The 22,329-nt window shown below is 48.5% G+C and overlaps 1 protein-coding gene across 1 annotated transcript in view; it reads left to right on the forward strand.

Annotated features, from left to right (window-relative positions):
• Nucleotides 1-22,329, forward strand: part of LOC131837366 (tubulin-specific chaperone cofactor E-like protein) — a 157,887-nt gene that overhangs the window by 98,139 nt on the left and 37,419 nt on the right. The window contains exons 12-17 of the mRNA XM_059183469.1: nt 1,374-1,511; nt 1,857-2,022; nt 5,668-6,080; nt 11,589-12,159; nt 14,383-14,975; nt 16,505-17,078. Coding sequence (XP_059039452.1) covers nt 1,374-1,511; nt 1,857-2,022; nt 5,668-6,080; nt 11,589-12,159; nt 14,383-14,975; nt 16,505-17,078 — 2,455 coding nt within the window. The remainder of the gene's footprint in view (nt 1-1,373; nt 1,512-1,856; nt 2,023-5,667; nt 6,081-11,588; nt 12,160-14,382; nt 14,976-16,504; nt 17,079-22,329) is intronic.

Raw genomic sequence — 22,329 nt, forward strand, 5'->3', positions numbered from 1 at the left:
CGGGGATCTTGGAGCCATCTTGAACTCACTGCTCACACATCTCTGCGCCCCACTTAACTCTTTTGTTGAGCTGGGCCAAAGAATGGAGGCCTTTCCCTGCAGGGCTCTATCATAAACACCATCGGCCATGGCTAGCACAGAGCCTGAGGAGAGAGTTCTCATTTATAAAAAGGGCTTTTCTTTCCTTGATCCTCGTCTCCCTCCCCGGGACCGTCTAGGATGGGAGATCTGGGGCTTCCAAGATCCTCTACCCCAGTCTGATTACACAGGATAAGGATTTGGGTCTCCCTCTGTGTCTGATGGGATATTAACCAGGATGGCATTAGGCAGCTGGGAAAAGTGCAAGGCTTCAGTGGAAAAGGTCAAAGCAGCCTCTCCTTTAACTCTGCTTTTATTTACACTGCCCGAAAACCAGTGTCAAGGGGTACGGATTAACAAAGGGAAATAGTAAAGGACAGAGTTTGCTACAGCTTGTTTCTGAACACCATGTGCAAAGGTTTTTTGGAGTCATATAACGTCTCTATCCTAAGAAGGTTAGAATGAAGACAGCCCATAATGACAGCGCATGGAGGGAGAGACTGGGGGCTCCGGCTCGAATCGCATTTTCTGCTGCCAGGTCCTTGTGAAATTCCCAGCAATTCATTTCCCTTAGCTCTTTGTTTCTAAGCTCTCAGATGGAAAAGGGCCACAAAATTGCCCGCCTTAGCCTTGGGCTGAGGTGCAGATGGGTGCTGAGAATTTTTCAGACACAGAGGGATGCAGAAGTACTCAATGAGAAGAACGGTTCCTCCACCAGGTAGTGCTTTTTAAAAAATCATTTTCCAAGTTTCATTTTAAAAACGGGAGACATCGCTCCAGGATTTGTGGTGTCTTCTAGTAAGTGAGGGAACACAGTGCAGACCTTGGCCTTAGTCACGGGGCCAAGCATTTGGTGGCTCTCCTCCCCTATATCCCCAGGCCCCATGCCCCACGCCCCCTGCTCTAGGAACAGGTGTCTGCTCAGCCCTTCCCCTGCCTGGACCACCTCCTATAGTTTATTCTCATGCTGCCATCTATAGGTGCTCACGCATTATCACAAGCTGAGGCGGGCCTCTGACTTTGCTGTCGGGTTTGAATCAGAGCTGTTAAGAGGGGCGCTGAGTCAGCCTTTGGGTTCTTCTCAGGCAATTTCTCTTTCAGGTGCTTGCTCCCACACGCCTTGCTTCCCCCAGTGGGGGTGAGAACAAATTCAGAGGAGAGGCAGGGCCTGAGGACTAACATTTGAGCAGCAACGAGCTGCTTGGGGGTGGGGAGGGTGCAGGGGAAAGGGGGCTGGGGAGAGGAGCTCCTAGGGAGAGAAGTCATGAGACCATCCATTCCCATCCATCCCGTAGGTGAACACCTTCCAGGCTGTCCTAGTGTCTGATGGATCTTATACATTCACACTCTTCAATTACTATGAAATCAACTGGACCACTGGGACGGCGAGCGGCGGTGACCCCCTGACTGGCCTTGGGGGTGTGATGGCACAGGTTGGTGGCTCTCCATTTCATCTCCATCTTGTTTCCAAAGCTCTGCTCTCTGCTTATGCTGCTCAGCCTCCTCGAGGCAATCCGGCCAAACTCCTCTAGCTTTGAGCTAGAGAAGTATGTCTGGTTTTACAAGTGGAGGGTGAAGCTAATCTTGCCCACCTTTGATATCTTCATAGGGATATGGCATGAATGAAGGCAAGCCTTTCTCACCTGGAATGGTGGCTCCAGGGACTCCAGGAGAAGGGGTCTCCTAATTTCAGGGTGCCGGATGCTGCAAGCGCTGAGGCCACTTAACCAACAACAGTGCTGTTTGTGTTCAAGTCTCGTCTTCCTTTTGTGCTCTAGGCAGGATTTAATGGTGGAAACCTCACCAATTTCTTCAGCCTCCCGGGGTCAAGAACTCCTGATATTGTGAATATCCAAGAGACCACGAACGTCAACGTTCCAGGCCGCTGGGCATTTAAAGTAGATGGGAAGGAAATTGACCCAGCCAATGGCTGCACCTCCAGAGGTAAAGGCTTTTCCTCTTCTCCATGCAAGAGTAGGGTTTGCTTAGTAGAGATTGACAGGCAGCCTTTTAAGCCACGGGGGCGGGCTCATTGCCGATGCCTTCCTCTTTTGACATCTCTCAGCTGGGTAATGGAGATCAAGGTAATTTTAGCACGCACATTCATCACACCAGGAGCTGAAACCCGGCATTTGCTCCATGGCGTTTTCTGCAGTCCTTGCCTGGGGTGCGAACAGAGCTGCTTCTTCTAAACAACTCCAACGTGGACATGGCTCTTGAGTGATTGCTCAGCCAGAGGGACAGAAGGGAGCCCTCCTGTTTAACATTATTTTTGTTGTTGTTGTTGTTGCTGCCGTCATTCCCCCCCCCCCCGCCCCTGCCCATTTTTCTTCCCCTCTTTACTCCTGTTCTGCCATCTGCACTTTGTAGATCCGCGGGAGTGGGCGAACTCGGAATGCTGCCAAGGCTCCACGAGAGCAAATCAGCACTTCCTAGTATGATTAGAAAGCAAGGGGAGAGAGTGCCGTCCTCTCTAGGGCGGCTTCTCCTAAACTCTCTCTGCAGCAGCAAAACATGCAGGAATTTGGGGACAATCAAAGCTGGTGTTGGGTTTCTGTGAGCAAGCAGTAGTAGAGCCTTCCTAAGTTTTCTTTACATTAACACCCAAAGTTGGGGGCCTTCTCTGAACTAACAAAGCCTCTTTGCGTGTGCAAAACAGCCCATGACTCTCCCAAGAACGTTCTGGCTTATAGATTCCTGCTGCTTACATGTCAAGAAAGTGTTTAGGAAACCGTGTTTCTGTGGGTATTTCTGGTCCCGGAGTGGAGGCTATGGCACCTAGAACTAGGACATCCTCCATCTAGCTGTCCATCCATCCACCTCACCGTCTACTCATCTGTCCCTTGAGCCAGCCAGCCACTGCTTCTTCCCAAAGGACATTTGAAAGCCCCAACAAGGCGCTGGCCACTCCTCTAGGTGCTGGAAATGAAGGAGCTCTGGCTCCCATGGCATGGCTGTGGTGGACAAGACAGCCACGGGAACAACGATGACACAATATAGGACATATTGGGGTGGGTGCGAGGGGAGGGGGCTGCGGAAGCACGGAGGAAGACCCTGGAGACAATGTCTGTAGATGTTTAAGAAAGTTGTGGGTTGGGAGATGCAGATCTTAGCTTATCTCCTGTCCCATCCAATAGGAAGCATGGTCTGGGGACCCGCATGTCTCAGCAGCTCTGGGAAGCCTCGGTTTTCTCTTTTGACTCAGCTTCAGTCAGTATAATACACAGGAAACCACATTCCCCGGGCCTGAAATGCCCACACCCTCGGCCCCATTCCCTGCATTGCGGTCAGACATATCAAACCTCTGGATTTCTGCTCTAATGAAAGGTCATCTGTACAGATGGCCCTGCCTGGGCATCCTTGTCTCTGTGGACTCCGTCCAAGTCCTCCAAGTTCTGAAGAATAAATAAATGTTTTGAACCCAAGCCATTATAAAGCTGGATGGGAAAGATCTTAGCTCTAAAACTTACCCGTCTTTCAGAGATGGTGCCCTCCTCCCTTACAAAAGGTAAAGACAGCTTCCCTAAGGTCTGCAAGAGATACCAAACCAATGACCACATTATCTATCTCCCCTTTATGGCCTGGGCTAGGGACCTACCCAGTGCTTTGGCCCCTGGGTCCAAGCATCACAGAGCTGACTGACCATGGCCATGCAGCCTAAGCACCCAGTGACAGCCTCTTGCCTGAGTCCTGGGAATGAAATGCTGGGATCGTGGAAAACATTGGCTTGTGGACCTGGAGTGCTAGGAGAGCTGGCCAGACTCCAGCAGTGTATAGAGTCTCCATTTTGACTTCATTCTTTCCCCCACTGAGTTATGGGTTTGGGTTTCACATACAGGACAAATTCAATATCCTTCTGCAGACTGCCGTGCGTTCTCATGCACCACCAGACATATATCAATCTGATGAGGGTTGGGTTTGGCCTGGGCGATAGCTGGGGAAAATTTGCATCGAGCTGCTTTATTGTATCATCATTTTGTAAACAAAATGATCTCAGAGCGTCTACCTTTTGGTCCGAACCTCCTCTATTCAAAGGCATTTTCCTCTCATTTATTGGAAGCCTGCAAAAGCAGAGACTGGAAATTATACTTAGTGGAGGTTGTTCAAATGTCTGCAGCCTGGACCCGTGCCAAAGAGCACTGAGGTTCGGGGCCTGTCTTCAGGGCTGATGCATATGGCCTCCTGGGAATGTGGAAAGATCTATTATCCCATATTTGGGCTCTATTCTCAACAGGTACGAAACATAATTGCCTGTGGAGACATCACTGTTGCTGCTGCACAGACACAGAACAGCCTGTTTCGAGGCGGCCAATGCCTTCTGCTTGGCTTAATCTTGCAGGCCATGCTTTTCACTACATTTTCAGTTTTATAAAAGAACGTGAGACGTCTTCCCAAGCCGCAGTTTCGAGCTATGGTGAACTCCTGACATATAATATTATTTACGTTTCTCAATGCTGTGCCTTCGATACGTCCCTTTCCCGGCATCCTCAATTTACCAATGCTTCTCCCTCTCTCAACATGTGCAGACTTAAGAGAGCCTCGCTGCTCCCCGTGGGACAGGGACGAGAAAGTAACACTGCCCATGTTCTACAGGTTAGAAACCTGAGGCAGATGGAAGCAAGCCAGGAGTCTTGGAAGCTGATGGCAGAGTTATGACCACTTTCCAGGTCTCTTGGCTCTGACATCAAACCAAGGACAAGATCACAGACCCCGGCCCAGAGACACTTCTATTTCCATTGAGGGTTGATACTAACAACAGGCAAAGTTTGACGTTTTCAGTGGGGGAAGATCATTTATTTAGAGAAAAGGTCTTAAAGATGGATTGTCTATCAAATAAATAGTAGTAAATAATTTTAAATCAGCACACCCCTCGGCCCCGACTCCATTCTCCTTCTGACCTAGATTCTGTCCAGAAGTTCTACCCTGTGGATAAAGACAGAGAAGCACTAAATTTGGACAGGGCCTGGGGGGAGAGAGAAGACAACTGTACAGCTGTATAAGCAGCGTCTGAAGGATTTACGAGCCCTTGAAGTCAGAGTGCAGCCCTTTCCAGAATCCTCCCAAGGAGCCTGGGATTTAAACTTGCGTGTCTGACTCCTGATTCATGCTTATTGATCTCTTCTGGTACACACAGGGCCCCCAACAAATGTTTGCTGAGCGAATGGGTGAGTGAACGAGTCAACAAATTAGCACATGAAGCAACGGTGTTGCTAAGTTACCAGGGTACGCTGGGTCTGTTTCTGGGATAGCCTTCCTCGCATTCCTGGAGGGAAGGATATGACCTCTGTGGGTCATAGCCTTTGCCATGGATTAAGGCAACGTACCCTTCCTTGAGTGAGCATATGCTTACCAACCATGGAGACGATGGTGCCACAAGGTAGACTGGATGCCCACAGCCTTGGCCTGGAATGTGGCTTCTCCCCTGAGCGCCTGAGCGCCCTGAACCTCAGTCAAGCACGGTGGATAACACCTGCCAAATAGGGTTCTCATGTGGGTTATGTGGTAGAGTGCAGGGAAGGCATCAGCCCCATGCCTGGCGCGGAGGGTAAGTGTTCCATAAATGTTGGTTCTAATGTCATTCTTCCCCAGGACAGTTCCTTCGGCGAGGGGAGGTGTTTTGGGATGACCTGAACTGTACCATCAAGTGCCGCTGCCTGGATTTCAACAACGAGATCTACTGCCAGGAGGCTTCCTGCAGCCCCTATGAAGTGTGTGAGCCCAAAGGCAAATTCTTCTATTGCAGCCCTGTGGAGACCAGCACGTGTGTGGTGTTCGGCGAGCCACACTACCACACTTTCGATGGCTTCCTCTTCCACTTCCAAGGCTCCTGTGCCTACCTGTTGGCCCGACAGTGTTTGCAGACTTCCAACCTCCCCTTCTTCAGTGTGGAGGCCAAGAATGAACACCGCGGGGGCTCTGCTGTCTCCTGGGTGAAGGAGCTCTCTGTGGAGGTCAACGGCTACAAGATTCTCATCCCCAAAGGAAGCTATGGAAAAGTCAAGGTGAGACCCTCTCCCTCCTTCCTGGGAAGTTGAAGAAGCTGGAGATTCTTCAGCCTGGGGAAGACTTTCTCAGATCTGCTGGTTCTGTTTGTTCCAAAGAGATGCTTGGCTCTTCTTTCCTTGCAAATACCTGGTAAAACTTTTTTACGAGGCTGAATTTTATTTGTACAAGAGCCAACACAAGCTGTCTCCTTGATATGCCTGTCTGCTCTATAACTTAAAGACATTCGTATTCCTAGTTACCTGGTAAACATAGGAAACATAGGTGTACACAGACACACACGCTCACACACACTTTCTCTGTCTCTCTCTCTCTCTCTCTCTCTCTCTCTCTCTCACACACACACACACACACACACACACACACAAATGCACATATGTCCGAGCTCAGAAGTAACAGGGAAGAGAGGTAAGCTCATTTCTCGTGGACCTGACTTGCAATAGTGGTGGCCAGAGGGTCATGCCTAGGAGATGGTACAAAAATGGAGTACACCCTCGTAACTCAGTACATCCTCACCCATCCCCCATCCTGTTTGCCTAAGAGCTGCTGCTTCCTTGTTAGAGAAATCTCCAAATCGATTGGTGTTTCTAGAGGCATGTGCAGGCACCAGGAGTGGGCTTGGTGAGCTCTTGAGTGAGGCAGAGACAGGGGATCAGGGAAAGCTTTGTCCAAACACCCTCTCGCAGGATCCCCACTCCTGCCTGGAATAAGAGCGAAGAAAGTGGGTCTCTGCTGTCTGTTTAGCAGATGCAAATGATTCCTGTCCCTGTCCACCTGGATTTCAAGCAGGGACATCCATAAAGGAGGGAAAGTAAAAAGCCACTAGCAATTACTCAATTTGTGGAGGCCCCAATTTTCATAATGTTCATGCCAACCTTGTTGCAACCATGTATTTATTCCAGCAATTATAGCCAAGACCACAAGGGGTTGATGGCTTCACCCCCGTGCAGTCCTTAATCCCCAGACATGGAGGTCATTACAGAGATTACAAACCGGAACTGGAGCCAATGCAGGGATTTGTTTCTTTTTTAAAATCTGTGTTACAGTTTTAATTGACACAGCATGCCCAACAAAAGGCAGGACCAAGGACCTAATTCCACTTTTCCCGGCTCTGCCCGTTGTAGATCTGCACCGCTTATCATGGGCATAATTAGAAAAGGGAGCTTTTACTGTGGCTGCAATGCCAATTTGCTTGTTCTTTGGTTAGTCGCTCTAGGGGCAGCTCTGCATATCAAATCAAGGTATGAGTTTGGGTACAGAAGTTTGGAGTTTCTCCCTTTTAAATTTCTATCATGCTGTTGAGCTTGATACTTATCCTTGTAGGCAGATGCTACTATTTCAAGCTAGAAAAATGTTCTCCAGCGTTCCCCTGCTTGCCTGAATTCTGGGGATGATGTGTACGGTATCTGTAGGTGAGGAAGAAAGCTTTATGCTTTATTTCTATTTTCCATTTTGATTAAAATTCTTTTTCACTCACAGTCAGACTCTTTTTCAGAAGGAAAGGGGCACTGCCTTCTCTTTCAGGCTCAGCAGCTCTGCTAATTTTGTGGGGCTCTTTTCCATCGTCCAAGCGTAGGGCATGGATTCCTCAATTTTCTGTAGCGACAGGGAGATGAGGATATGAATGTAAATGTTTCAGAACGAAAAGGTTATGCGACTCCAACTGCGAGCTAACAATGTCTTCCTTTTCCTTTTGCCGAATGGCTTCCAAGTTTCTCTGGACGCACTTGCTCTGCTGGGAGGGCAGCTCCGTGGCCGGCGGAGCCCCCACCGCGGGTGAAGTAGGGACAGGCATGGAGAGGGATGGGAAGCAAGAAGGAAACATCTGTGAGGCAGCTGGCGTCCCTAGACACACTTCCCCAGACACACCAGGCTGGGAATAGCCAGCAAGATCCATTCTTACAAAGTACAGAGCACCTTTCTCCTTATGCTGGGGACTGGTTTCTGTATATGAATTTCCCCTCTTTGGCTTGGTCTCAAATAACAAAATAGGCAATTTAGGATTCTATATGCTAGTGGGGGCTAAAGACAGCCAGCTAAAATCCATATATAATAAATGTCTCCTTCTAGCTAACGTTTCTCAGTTTTCCTATTTCTCCCCCACAAAAGCCCAAGTAGTTTAGGATGCTGTAATGAAAAGACCATCAAGGCTAGATAGCAGGCAGACCCTAGAGTCAGATCTGCTCAGTCCCTGTGCCGATACTGCCAGCTGAGTGTGCTTTGAGTGTCACTTTCTCCATCTGTGCAACAGGGTAATAGTGTCTAGGAGGCCGGATCAAGAGCTGTCTTTGGACTTAGTTACCTCTACCCAGCCCTGGGACTGAGCCAGCAGAGAGCAGTCACTTTAGAGCCCAGCTGGTGAGAGTCTGGCCCTGTCACATACCAGTCTTCAAGCCCTGAACCTCAATTTCCACTTCTGCAAAAGGGGAAGAAGCTAAAATCCTTCTAAGCTTGTCATGAGGATGCAAAGGAACAGCCGCATGTGGAAGATCTAGTTAGTACAAAGCCTGGCAAGCAGTAGGCACATTATGCATGGAGGTTGCCACACTACCATTGCCACCAAAATCCCTTTTTAGTTCTCAGACCGTACGCTTCTACAACTCTACTTCTCTTTCCCCACCAACATCCTCTCAAAGAGGAAATGACCTGAATACTGGGAGAAGAAGGGAGGCTGAGAGGTGAGGTTCATCTCCTGCAGGCTAGTCAAGAGTTGAGAGCTGGGACTGGAGGAGTGAAGGAGGAAATCACCCAGGAGCTGCTCCTCTCAGCACTGTGGGGGACAAACAGTGACTCTCTAATCTGTGTTTCACGTATGAGTGAATTGGGAGCGCACTGAACGCTTATGCCAGGAAGGAAGGTATGAACTGTGGTCAGCCTAGGGCTTAAACCAATCTAGGAGGGACAAGGTCTGATGCAGAGAAACCAGGGGGAGGGGGGACTATTGCAATATCCAGAGATGGCCCACCCCATGGCTCCTGCTTCAAGATAGAGAAGACTGCCTTGGTGAGCAGGAGCTGGAGGGAGAGGGAGGAGAGTACTCGGCAACGGGCACATTTGGGGTTTACAATTATATCGGCCTTAGGGAAGATTTCATTTCCATCTCAGCATGGACAGTGCATAAAAGTCACCCAGTGCTCTTGCAAGAGGACCTTCCTTAGAGTTTGGCTTTAATCGCGCATGTTGGCTGACCTGCTGCCTGGGAGATAAAGATGGATCAGTCAATTTCTACGTCTTTCTTTCCACTTGCTGCTCTCTGTAGGGTGGCTTATTTCTCAAGCCTGCTTTTTTGTCCCCTCCCCCATTTAGTCCTACTCATCTCTAGAGACAGGCAATTGCACACGGCACCCACCATGGTCAATTTAGGAGTGATGCTTGAATAGGCTACTGCTTAGCTTCCTAGAAAACTCAGGAAGTAGCACAATGGTGGCTGTGAAGACCCTTGTCCTTTCTGGGTGCCTGAAATCAGTATGGGTCCGGTGCATTGACTATGTACTTATAGGCTGTCCCGCCGAGGACTGGGCTAGGCTAACCGTTCCATCCCGGACACAGATGTGATGTCTACCAGTGCTAGGCCTGGTACATGTAAAAAAAGCAGAAAGTGAGTTCTCTCTGTTGGAGGCTTCTCAAGCCACCAACCCATGTGAGCCACACATGTGGGACACACTCTCCACTCTTCCCCCACTTCTCGCTCCCTGCTACAAAAACCACCAGGTCCTGCAGAGTGGGCTGTCCGTGGGCTCCTCCCACCCTCGCATGTCTGCACAGAGGTCAGGCCCTCAGGCTTTCTGACGTGCAAATCTGACTGTGCCATTCCCTTACTTAAAACATTTTGGGGCCTTCCCCGCAGAATAGAAATCCAAGTTGTTTGATTTATTTATTTTTTATTTTGTGGAGTTTGTTTTGTTTTAAAACATGGCTTGAAGGGCCCTGTAAGGTCTATTCCCAGTGCGGAGGCCAGAGGAATTCTTCTAAAACGGAAGTCAGATCATGTCATTCTTTTGCTCTGGACAGCCTCTTGGCTCCCCATCTTGCCCAGCGTCAAGGCCAAAGTCTCTACAATGGCCGACAAAGGTCTCCCTGTTCTGGCTGCTCTTATCTCTCTGGTATCATCCACCACCGCCCTCTCCTTGCTGTCCCTGCCCCAGCCATGCCAGCCCCGTGAGGTCCCGAGAGCACCCGGACACACGCCACCTTAGGGCTTGGCTGTCACCTCTGTGGGACCCACCTTCACGCCAGAAAACAGTGCGGCTTGCTTCCTCATCCCAAATATCTCCTCTGGCCGTCCTATTTCAAGTCGAAAACCACTTTCCTAGCACTTCCCTAGCATTCGTTTTATTTATTTATTTTGTTTGTTATTGGGCCCCTCAACTAAAATAGAAGTTCCGTGGGGCAGAGATTTGTGTCCATTTCACTCCTTGCTAATCCCCTACTCTTAGAACGGAGCTCGACAGGCAGAAAGGCCTGAATGGCCATCTGTGGAATGAAGGGACCAGGGACATTGCCCGTGTGTCCAGGCTCATCCCTGGCCACCCCTTCCCCCCTGCAGTCCAGTAACACCCTCATGAATGCCCCCTCATTCACACAGCTGTTTCTAACCCTCTGCCTGTAGGCTCTTGTCCTGGGATTCGCTGCCTCCCCCTGCCTTCAGCTACTTCTGCTCATCTTTAAAGACCCAGGGCAGGCTGAACTGCCTTCAGAAAGTCTCGTGTGATCCCCGGAGGCTGAAAATAGGACTCATTTACTGTTCTCCCTTTGCATGATCCCTGACTGCATATTTAAAATAGGATATTATAAATATCCATTTGTATCTCTCTTCCGCAGTAGACTGAGACCTCCGCGAGGGGCAGAGACAATTATTTTCTTTGTTCTTTATTTCCCAGTGCCCCGCATAGTGCTTGGTACCCAGCAGGCGTTTAAATTTGTTGGTTGTTGCTGAACGATTACATGATATAGCGCTGGCATCAGGAGGTAACAGAGTGAAACATTCAGAGAATAACACCAGGGCAGCTTCCAAGCTAAAGTGTGGGGACTGGTTTATGGTCCACACTTCAGCAGGGAGGAGGGGTCAGGCAGTGCTGTGGGCAGTGACACGGTCATGGGAAATATGGAACTTCAGCTGAGACTTCAAGGAATGAATTTAGAGGACAGGAAAGACAAGCTGAGTAGTCTTTCATGGAAAGTTTGGAGGCTAGCCCTAGAGCCAGCCAGGAAGGGTTCACAGCCACCTGGTCCCCAGAAGCGTCTCGAGTGGTGATGGCCACGCATGTCTATCACGGCTCCAGGGGACTGTGCTCCGTGGCCCATGCCACCCGGCCTTTGAGGGCTCCCCCAGGCCTCGGCCTTCATGGAAGGCAAGCTTACGGGAACCCCAGGCAGTCTGGCGGGGGCGGGGGGGGGCGGCGCTGTCTCTGGAGCACGAAGTTGCTTTGCCTCCCTTTCCCAACATCAGCTGGACCCCTTGCCCTGGCACCTGCTCACCTGCCTTTTACTATTACTGTTGTTGGCAGGTTAATGACCTAGTGACTTCCTTGCCGGTCACCTTAGACTTGGGGGCGGTGAAAGTCTACCAGAGCGGCATGTCTACTGCCGTGGAAACGGATTTTGGGCTCTTAGTGACCTTTGACGGCCAGCACTACGCCTCCATTTCCATCCCAGGCTCCTATATAAACTCCACCTGCGGGCTCTGTGGGAACTACAATAAAAACCCGCTAGACGACTTCCTCCGCCCCGACGGCAGGCCGGCCATGTCCGTCCTGGATCTCGGAGAGAGCTGGCGGGTCTACCACGCCGACTGGAAGTGTGACTCAGGCTGTGTGGACAACTGCACCGTGTGTGATGCTGTCACCGAAGCACTCTTCTTTGGCCCTGACTACTGTGGCTTCCTCAACAAGACAGACGGCCCCCTGTGGGAGTGTGGCACCGTCGTGGACCCCACGGCCTTTGTGCACAGCTGCGTGTATGACCTGTGCAGCGTGAGGGACAACGGGACACTCCTCTGTCAGGCCATCCAAGCCTACGCGCTCGTGTGCCAAGCCCTTGGCATTCCGATCGGAGACTGGCGAGTACAGATGGGGTGTGGTAAGCTGGTGTCCTGACCAAAAGGAAGGCCATGATGGTGTAGGGGGCCAGGGAGAGGGTTTCTGGGCTCCATCAAAAATTTCCTCGTTAAGACCAACAGCCCAGGAGTGAGGGGGAGGTGAAAATAACCAGACATTAGGAAGAATGAACAGTGGAAGGGTCTTTACTTTCCCCGCCCACGCACCCACCCAATACCATAGCCAGGAAACGAGAAGACAATGATGAGCCTCATGGTCTGGGAACACGGATCACGTGGCAGGAAATGCGTGGGCACAGGAAGGCCCTGTCCTGGGGATGGCTATCCCAGAGTTAGGCAAGATGGTAGGGTTTTCTGAGGTGGAGGCCACGATCTTTGTGGCCATTGAGGAAACACAGATCCTGCTCTGAGTAATCCAAACCAGCCTTGGGGGAAACAACTCACCTCCCGAATGGAACCAACAGCACTTGTCCTGTGGCTCTTTATTCTCTACCGTCCATCCCTCTAGGTTCTGTGTCTCTGGCTCTGTAGCTTTCCTCCAACCCCCTGGTGCTGGTGGGGAAAGCGCTGTGGCCGGAGAGCACAGATCGTCAGGAAAGAAAGCCCTTTATCTGAAATGCTAAGTGGCTAGGAAAAGCCCCAACAGTATGGGGAAATTCAGGGTCTGAATGTGAATTCCCTTTCACATTAAGCATTTTGTACCATTTAGTTGTCTTGTTTTCTCCTTCTATCCCCTTAAACTCTCTTGTCCTGGTCGTATAAATTTTTATTTTTTTTAATTTTTTAAAAGTATTTTATTTATTTATTTGACAGACAGAGATCACAAGTAGGCAGAGAGGCAGGCAGAGAGAGAGATAGGAGAAAGCAGGCTCCCCGCTGAGCAGAGAGCCTGATGCGGGACTCAATCCCAGGACCCTGAGATCATGACCTGAGCCGAAGGCAGCGGCTTAACCCACTGAGCCACCCAGGTGCCCGGTCTTATAAATTTTTAAACTAAACAAAGTAACAGTTTCTTGGAATTCTGTTTTTGTATTTTTGGGGGTTTGTTTTGTTTTGTTTTGTCTTCCTGGCCCTTGGTTTTCTCCATAGGATTACCCAGAACATTATATCTATGCATTTTAAATTCCCATGCAGGTGAGAAGGTTTCAAAGTTTCTTTCAGTTTCAAGGCTAAAGGAAAATTTTTTCCTATCAGTGTCGGTTGGATTCATAAAATCGTCATGTATCAGATTCAGTCCTTAGAGAACTGATCAAACCAGGATGAGACTGTTTTCTTGTTGCTCAGTTGTGTGATGCCTGGAACACCCAAATCCTGACTTGAATTGAGATTAAAGAAGGCTTTTTTGATCTAATATAAGACCCTTGTATAATCTATGGGCATCCGCATTGCCTAACTAAATCACCTGTAATAGCTATTTTCTTCACCTGGTGGTACTATTTTCCTATCTTCTACATTCCCCATCCCTCCCCGACATTAGTGGGATGAACGCTAGTTGATTCAGATGACTAGCGTTCCAGTCCCCTGAGCCCCTGACTCTTGGATTCAACCAGACTCAAACATTTTGTGTAGACTCACATGTTCTTAAAATAAGAACCAGAGGCTTCCGAGGCAAGAAGGGCCTTGAGGAGGCACGTAGTTCCAACCCAGTCTCTTGGAGGCACAGGCACACACATTCTTTTCAGATAACCAAGGTTCTGTCTTATTTTGAAGGTCCCACAGTATTCTTTGGTCACTTAGGTATTTTGAGCGGCTCCCTGTTAGAAATTTCACGTTTTTCTAGTGCCTCCTTCCATGGTTACATGCTTTATTTGTCCTTCAAGTTAGATTTATTTCCTCCTAACAACGCACCGTGCTGTATAAGATCAGATCAACTTACATGCCCATCCGTTGAAGATCTTAAAACATCTTGATGGTTGTAGATCATCTAATAGTAAATCAGTGTTGAACAATGCATCTAGTCTAGTTAGGATAGCAACTTGAAGTTTACTTCAGCCAAGATGATCAAATAAGAGTCAAGTTCACAGTTCAATCACGTTTCCCAGGGGTTATCACAAAGCAGTGGAGCGTGTTTCTACAGATACCACCTCAAGTCTCTTCCCTGACAAGTGGCCGCTGGGCCCTCATTCTAGGAGCTAAATGGTCCAGAAGGCGCACCCTTCCTGCAGGCCCCTGTGGGTGCTGGAGCCCTGTGGTCAGCCTCCTGGGCACTCACCTGTTGTCGCGCTCTCTCCTCTCCCCCACGTCAGTGTCCACGGTGCAGTGCCCGAGCTTCAGCCACTACTCCGTGTGCACCAGCAGCTGCCCGGACACCTGCGCGGACCTGACAGCCTCCCAGAACTGCGCCACGCCGTGCACAGAGGGCTGCGAGTGCAACGAGGGCTTTGTACTCAGCACCAGCCAGTGCGTCCCCCTGCACAAGTGCGGCTGTGACTTTGATGGACACTACTACACCTTGGGGGAGTTCTTCTGGGCCACGGCCAACTGCACAGTGCAGTGCCTGTGCGAGGAGGGCGGGGACGTCTACTGCTTCAACAAGACCTGCCGGGGTGGGGAGGTGTGTGCCGTGGAGGACGGCTACCAGGGCTGCTTCCCCAAGCGTGAGACCGTGTGCCTACTCAGCCAGAACCAGGTGCTGCACACCTTCGATGGCGCCGCCTATGCCTTCCCCGCCGAGTTCTCCTACACCCTCCTCAAGACCTGCCCTGAGAGGCCCGAGTATCTAGAAATAGACATCAACAAGAAGAAGCCCGACGCAGGGCCTGCTTGGCTGCGAGGACTTCGTATCCTGGTGGCCGACCAGGAGGTCAAGATAGGAGGAGTCGGGGCTTCGGAAGTCAAGGTAAGAGTCCCAGTGCCCTAGTGGCTTTTGTGCTGAGTCTCACCAAGTGAAGGAGCCACAGTCTTCTGGCGTGCCTTTCTGCCTCTGACCACGATTGGATTTCGGGAAGGCACTGACTCCGAAGGGGCTATTTCCTAATGTTCAGCACCAAATCAGTGTCTCAGAGGGTGGAACTGAGTGAGGCTGGAATCTGGCAGATTAGGGATAGTTGTAGCAGGACTCGCTTTCTCTGTAAAAGCCGATGCTGGCCAGATGCTTACTATGTGCCAAGCACTATTCTAAGTAGTATCACACCTAGTCTCATGAGGGATACGTTTTCATCCTCATTTACATTTTACCTGTAAGACAACTGAGGCACAGAGAGGCTAAGTAACTTCCTCGGGGACACACAGCCGTAAAGCGACAGTTGAGCCCAGGCAGCCTGGCTTCATAGTCTGTGCTCTTTACCCTGTCCTATACTCACTCGCCTACATGTAGATGGGAACCCCTGTGGGGTAATGCAGATGGTACGCACAGGGACACCTCCTGCCCCTCTGACCTGGTCTAAAATATTCACCATTAGGCATCCAGATCATTAGGAATCATCTCGTGCCACTATTCGTTTACACATGAAGCTCCCAAAGGGCTAAGTGGGGGATGGGGACCTTACAGCTAAGTGGTGGCAGAGCCAGCACGATGGGAGGGTGGGTCTCTCTGCCCCAGTCCTCCATGTACTTCATACTATCATAGGAAGTCTAATTTAGAAAATAGAAGTCAACGCAGTCCTGTGCCAGGAGATCAGAAAGCACACATCCACAGAATGAAGAGGCTGTTTTCATTCCCATCGACACACAGAGATTAATTTATTGGAAGAATAGTAAACGGTAGATAGATGGATGGACAACTAGACAGTTAGATAGAAACCACATGCCCCCTGGGGCACCTGGGTGGCTCAGTGGGTTAAACCTCTGCCTTCGGCTCAGGTCATGATCCCAGGGTGCTGAGATCAAGCCCCGCGTCAGGCTCTCTGCTCAGTGGGGAGCCTGCTTCTTCCTTTCTCTCTGCCTACTTGTGATCTCTCTGTCCAATAAATAAATAAAAATCTTAAAAAAAAAAAAGAAAGAAACCACATGTCCCCAAGGGGCTGGGACACAGGGACAGTCAAATTGGAAGAGAAGGAAGGAGCCCGAAAGTTGGGGAAGGAAGGGTGCCCTCAGTGAAAAGGAGCTGTTAGGCAGAAGGAAGAAGCCACTTATATGACAAGACGACTTTTGCTCACATCTCACTTTTGTTTTGGGCTACCGTATGGTCTTCTGTACATGCAAATAAACAGCAAGTGTGTTGAATCAGAGGCGTCAAAAAAGAAAGAAACAGAGTTGCCCATGAAGAAACAGTTAGTGTATGTCTGCCTGGTTTCCATAGCCTGCCAACTTCTTGACATTTCTCAAAGGGCGAGTCCCGGGGCAGAACCATGTCTTGATTTCATAGCCTAGGAAATTGTGGGTACTCTGTGTGCATCCAGAATTGATGATAGTGATCTGGTTTTTCAGCTGAACGGTCAGGAGGTAGAATTACCCTTTTTCCATCCTTCGGGGAGGCTGGAAATCTATCGAAACAAAAACAGCACGACGGTAGAGTCCAAGGGTATTGTGACCGTCCAGTACTCAGACGTCGGTCTGCTGTACATCCGGCTCTCCACCATCTACTTCAATTGCACCGGCGGGCTGTGTGGCTTCTTTAACGCAAATGCCAGCGATGAGTTCTGTCTCCCCAATGGCAAGTGCACAGACAACCTGGCAGTGTTCCTGGAAAGCTGGACAACCTTTGAGGAGATCTGCAACGGGGAGTGTGGGGACCTGCTGAAGGCTTGCAACAATGACTCGGAGCTGCTCAAATTTTATCGGAGCCGCTCCAGGTGTGGCATCATCAATGACCCCTCCAACAGCTCCTTCCTCGAGTGCCACGGGGTGGTCAATGTCACCGCCTACTACCGCACCTGCCTCTTCCGCCTGTGCCAGAGCGGGGGCAACGAGTCTGAACTCTGTGACTCTGTGGCGCGGTACGCAAGTGCTTGCAAGAACGCCGACGTGGAGGTGGGCCCCTGGCGGACCTATGACTTCTGCCGTAAGTCTAAGTCGGGGCTCTGTGATGTGGTGGTGCGGGAGGCCACCTGGGAGGGGAGGGAGTTGAGCTCAAGGACAGTTGGAGGCTTGGGTGTCCCTTCCTCATCTGGCGTGTCCTTTGGAAGGCTCCTCACCCCAAACCAGACTGTTTCTCACCTTTATTTCTGTTTCTGATTACATGGTGTCTCTTCATTGTGGAAGGATTAGCCATCCTATTGACTCTGGGTTTTAGCTAACCGGGATACACGTCATATCAAAGACTAGAAGCCTTTGTGATGGCTCCATCGGTGCCTCCGTTCTTGGCAAAGAACGGCTCCATTCTTTCAACAGAAGGTGATCAGTCAGAGTGCCTTTCACGGAGTAGAGATTAAGGCTGCTCCCTAGGGCAAGCCTGACAATGGCTATGAAGAGAGTCCCACGTTGCTGTTTTTTCATTTTGTCCCTGGAGGATCTGACCCCTCTCAGCAGGCCCATGGCAGTGCTAGTAGTAATTAGAATAATTGCTGAGAAGCCCTGACATAGAACACTCGTGGCGATGGGGAAGTACAGGGGGAGGAGGGAGGTAGAAGGGCAGGAGGAGTGGCAGAGAGGGCAGAACCCATGCCCGGAGTGAGGACCGCCCCACCTGGGCTTCAGCACCCATCCCTTTCCCACCAATAGCCCCAAACCCAAACCAAGGCCACCATTAGGATTCCATCCTCTACATCTGTTCATCTCTCTTCTACTATAATCTCCTTCTATGTTTGTTTATTTCTCAAAATTCTTTATTTTGAAATAATTGCAAAGTTATAGAAACGTTGTATATATCTGTATACCCATTACCCAAATTAACCCACAGTTAGCATTTTGTCCCATTTGCTTTACCATTTCTTTTTTTTTTTTAATTTTTTTTAAAGACTCTTTTTTTTTTTTTAAGATTTTGTTTATTTATTTGACAGAGAGAAATCACAAGTAGATGGAGAGGCAGGCAGAGAGAGAGAGAGAGAGGGAAGCAGGCTCCCTGCTGAGCAGAGAGCCCTATGCGGGACTCGATCCCAGGACCCTGAGATCATAACCTGAGCCGAAGGCAGCGGCTTAACCCACTGAGCCACCCAGGCACCCTGCTTTACCATTTCTCTTGAGCTCTCTCTGTTTGAAAGTTAGTTACATACATCACACCCCTTTGCCCCTAAATATTTCAGTGTGTATTTCCTGAAAACAATGACACTCATTTACAGAACTAGAGTATATTTACTGACCTTAGGAAATTTAACACTGATAGAATCATTTACTATCCATATTTCAATTTTGCCAATTAACTCATGAAGTCCTTTATGGCATTCCCCCTTCAATACAGATCTAGTCTAAGACCATGTGTTATCTTTAGATCTATCAAGGCTCTTTAGTATCCTTTAGTCTGGAATAATTCCTTAGCTTTCTTTCTACTTATCATCATTTTTAAAGAGATAGCCTCCCACCTTCTAAAACAGAATGGCCCTCCATTTGGGCCTGATGTTTCCTTGTGATTAGGTTCTGCTGCGCCTCCCCTCTCAGACTCCTGAACAGGCGATGTCTGCTTTCCTCACGGTATCACGTCACGTGCAGCACATGCCCTCTGTCCAGCCTCTCAGTGGAGATGGGCACGCTGGTCCCCTGGTCAGGTGTTATCCAATGTCTCCAGTCCGTGGTCACATTGTCTTTGTTCTCTTACCACAAATCAGCTACCAGTGGGGAGACACTTTAAGACCATGTAAGTATCCTGCAGAGAGAGTGTGAGAGGAGATGATAAAGCAAATGGGGCAAAATGCTAATTGTAGGCTGATATCAAAATCCCCCACCTCTATTTAGTGCCCATTGATAATATTTGCTTGTTTCAGTCTTTTTAGCATGATGATTACAAGCTGATGGCTTCTAGATCCAGCACTCTGTTCACTTATTTACTGAAGTGTAGATGTCATTGTACTATAAGTAAGAGGCTTCCCTTTTCTTCCATGTGTCTGCCTGTCATCCATCTCTTATTCATCCATCCATCCATCCATCCATCCATCTATCCATCCATCCATCCATCTATCCATCCATCCATCCATTAATCCATTTATCCATCCATCTATCCATCCATCCATTAATCCATTCATCCATCCATCCATCCATCCATCCATCCATCCATCCATCTATCCATCCATCCATCTATCCATCCATTAATCCATTTATCCATACATCTATCCATCCATCCATTAATCCATTCATCCATCCATCCATCCATCCATCCATCCATCCATCTATCCATCCATCCATCCATCCATCCATTCATTTATCTATCCATCCATCCATCCATCTACCCATCTTCTCTCAATCATCTTTTCATTGAAGTATAATTAACATATGGTGTTATAGGAGTTTCAGGTGTACAATATGATTCAACAATTCTATATATTTCTCAGGTCTCATCACTATAAGTATACTTCTAATCCCCTTTATCTATTTCATCCCTCCTCTCATCCTCCTCTGGCAACCACCTATTTGTTCTCTGTATTCTGGAGTCCGTTTTTTTTCTGTTTGTTTCTTTTTTCTTTTGTTTATTCATATGTTTTGTTTCTTAAATTTTGGGAATGAAATTATATGGTATTTGTATTTCTCTGACTGACTTATTTCTCTTAGCATAATACACTCTAGCTCCATCTCCATCATTGTAAATGGCAAGATTTCATTCTCTCTTGATGGTTGAGTAATGTTCTATTGTAGGTATATGTATCACAACTTCTTTATCCACTTGGCTATGGATGAACACATAGCAACCTAAGTGTCAATCATCTATCTTATCAATTTGGACACACATATTCCCATTTTTTCAATTATTTATATTTCAATTTACATTTATTCATTACTTTGGTGTTAAAATTATTCCAGATTTGGCCTGTGGGAGCCCTTCAAGATGCCTTTGTCTTTTGGGCATGCCTTGGTCACTTTCTCACTTTCTGGTACTACAAGATGCTCCACATTTGTCCTGTAACCTCCCCTGTCACAGACTAGAATCAGCCATTACTCCAAGAAGCCCTAATTTCCCCAGGTGGGGACTGTTCTTAGAAACCAAGATCTGAGTGAGACTTATCTATTGCTACAGGGGTATTCTTGCTTTGCCACTAAACCCTTTCAACAGAAACATCTTAGAGCTAAGAACACGCACACACACACACACACACACACACACACACACACACTACATACATACATACATACACATAGGCTTGTCTGTTTACATCTCTGGGTTCTGAGCTTTTGGAGCCCAAGAAGCATGTGAATGGTTTGGTGGTCGTCATCTCAGAGAAGGTGATAACATTCCTGGTGACCCTTAACCACAGTAGGGAGGGATGACTAGCAGACACTGTGAATCCTAAAGCTGGAGTTCTGGGAGCATTCATATGTCACCTACAGGAAGAGACACTCCAAGGTCTTTCCTGACCACCACATCTCTTAGGACCTTGTAATATGTTCCCAAAACCTTCTTTTTTACTCTACCTGCACATCCTCTCTGGTCTTCTGGGCAGCTTATCTACTATGATCTCTGTCCCTCTCCTGGTCTCTGCTTTTTGGTTGCAGTTCATTCGTGGTACAGGGTTACTGAGCCTGCCCCCTACCAAATCCATTTTGTTGCCCTGTCAGGTCCACTGCCCTTTCAGACTATGAACTCCGCCCTGTAGACCATGTTTCTGATTGCTCTTGTCGTGCACAGAGCACACTTTGGTGCCATAGTCAGTGTGAAGTGTGATGGAATGGGGATGACTCCCTCTTTTCCTGGGTGTGATGGCTGCCCAGAATAGCTTCTTACCACCCCTCCTCTGCAGAGCTGGAGGAAGTTCTTTTTGGTGCCTTTTTTAGAGAGAGAGACATGGGGACAAAAGCAGCCAAGGGTCTCACAGGACCAGAGTGTGCATGTTTGATTAAGGAAGACTTGGGTCCTAAGGGGTTAATCTGGTCAGGGTCTTCCAGGTTGGGGATTGGGCTGAGTAACAGCTGCATATCAGGAACACAATCTTCTCTGGGCCCAGCTAGGGACAACCACCACTTCTGTGTTCCGAGATTTTGAACCAGCCCTCCTGTTGGCAGAGCCAGGCTGCCCAATTAAATAATTTCACAGAGGCATTTCAGAGGCCAGAGGAAGTTTTATTACTTCACGTCTGTATGTTCCAGACTTTCAGACAAATTCAGACAACACAATAAGTCATCAAGTGAGAGCCATTTAAATAAGTCATGTTATTTGCTATCACCATAAACCTGCAGTCAATGTTATAGCATTCATAATTTAGAGACAAATGTGAAAATCCCTCTATACGGACATATTTAATCAGTGCTGAACTAGCCTTCAACTCCAAAGCCGTATGGTATTGTAGTCAACGGGAGTAGAGATAGTCCTTTAGCCCAGAGGAAGAAAGATTGGCTCTCAGCATCTAGTGCAGAACTAGGTTCTGTTGAGTTGGTACTTGTGGGCAGAGCTGTTACTGCTATGCAATTTATTTCTCTGTAGTGTCCTCTCTGTCCTTGGATTGTAAAGCATTATTAAGGAGTGAGACTATGCATAAAAGCTAAAGAAAGTTCTAAAGAATTGGTACCTATTGTCCCAGGGGATGGTGGGGACCTTCGCAGATCTTTGGACTAAGCAGACTTCTAGGTAGATTTCTTTCTGGCTCCTGGATTCATCCATACCCTGCCCAGGGCAAATTTTGGCAGGCTGAAATCCTAAAAAGAAATGGGAAGATGACCCTGAAATCCATGGTGAGCAGCGTGTGCTGTTAGCATAATATATGCTGTCCTTTGTAACCCAAAGACTTGGCCTCTCAAGGAAGGCTTCCGGGCCAAAGTGCAATATGAAATGAACCTTGACAGATGTGTAGGATTTGGCTTTGTGAGGTCCGTCCAGACTGGGGAAAGAATGTGAGCAGAGAAGGTGGGAGGAGGTAGAAAAGGCACCAGGAGTGGAGACAGGAAAGACAAAGAGAAAGCCAATTTGTAGAGTAAAAATGCCTTCATAAAGTATATCCTAATAGAAGGAAGTGTGAATAGGGAAAGGTTTTCTGTTTATTGAGCTTCTACTATGGACCTCATATATTAGGTCATTAATCCCCAGAATGACTGTGCTAGATAATTATCATCTTTATTTAATAAAAGAAGAAACCGAACTCAGAGACGATATCCATCTCTCTGGACCCAAAGCACTGGTTCTTTCCAAGACATTCTCCCTCCCAAGTCCTCGAGTCAGGGGACTTAGCATTGGGAGA

The sequence above is a fragment of the Mustela lutreola genome, chromosome 1 (genome assembly GCF_030435805.1).
Source record: "Mustela lutreola isolate mMusLut2 chromosome 1, mMusLut2.pri, whole genome shotgun sequence".
In the NCBI taxonomy this organism is placed as follows: domain Eukaryota; kingdom Metazoa; phylum Chordata; class Mammalia; order Carnivora; family Mustelidae; genus Mustela; species Mustela lutreola.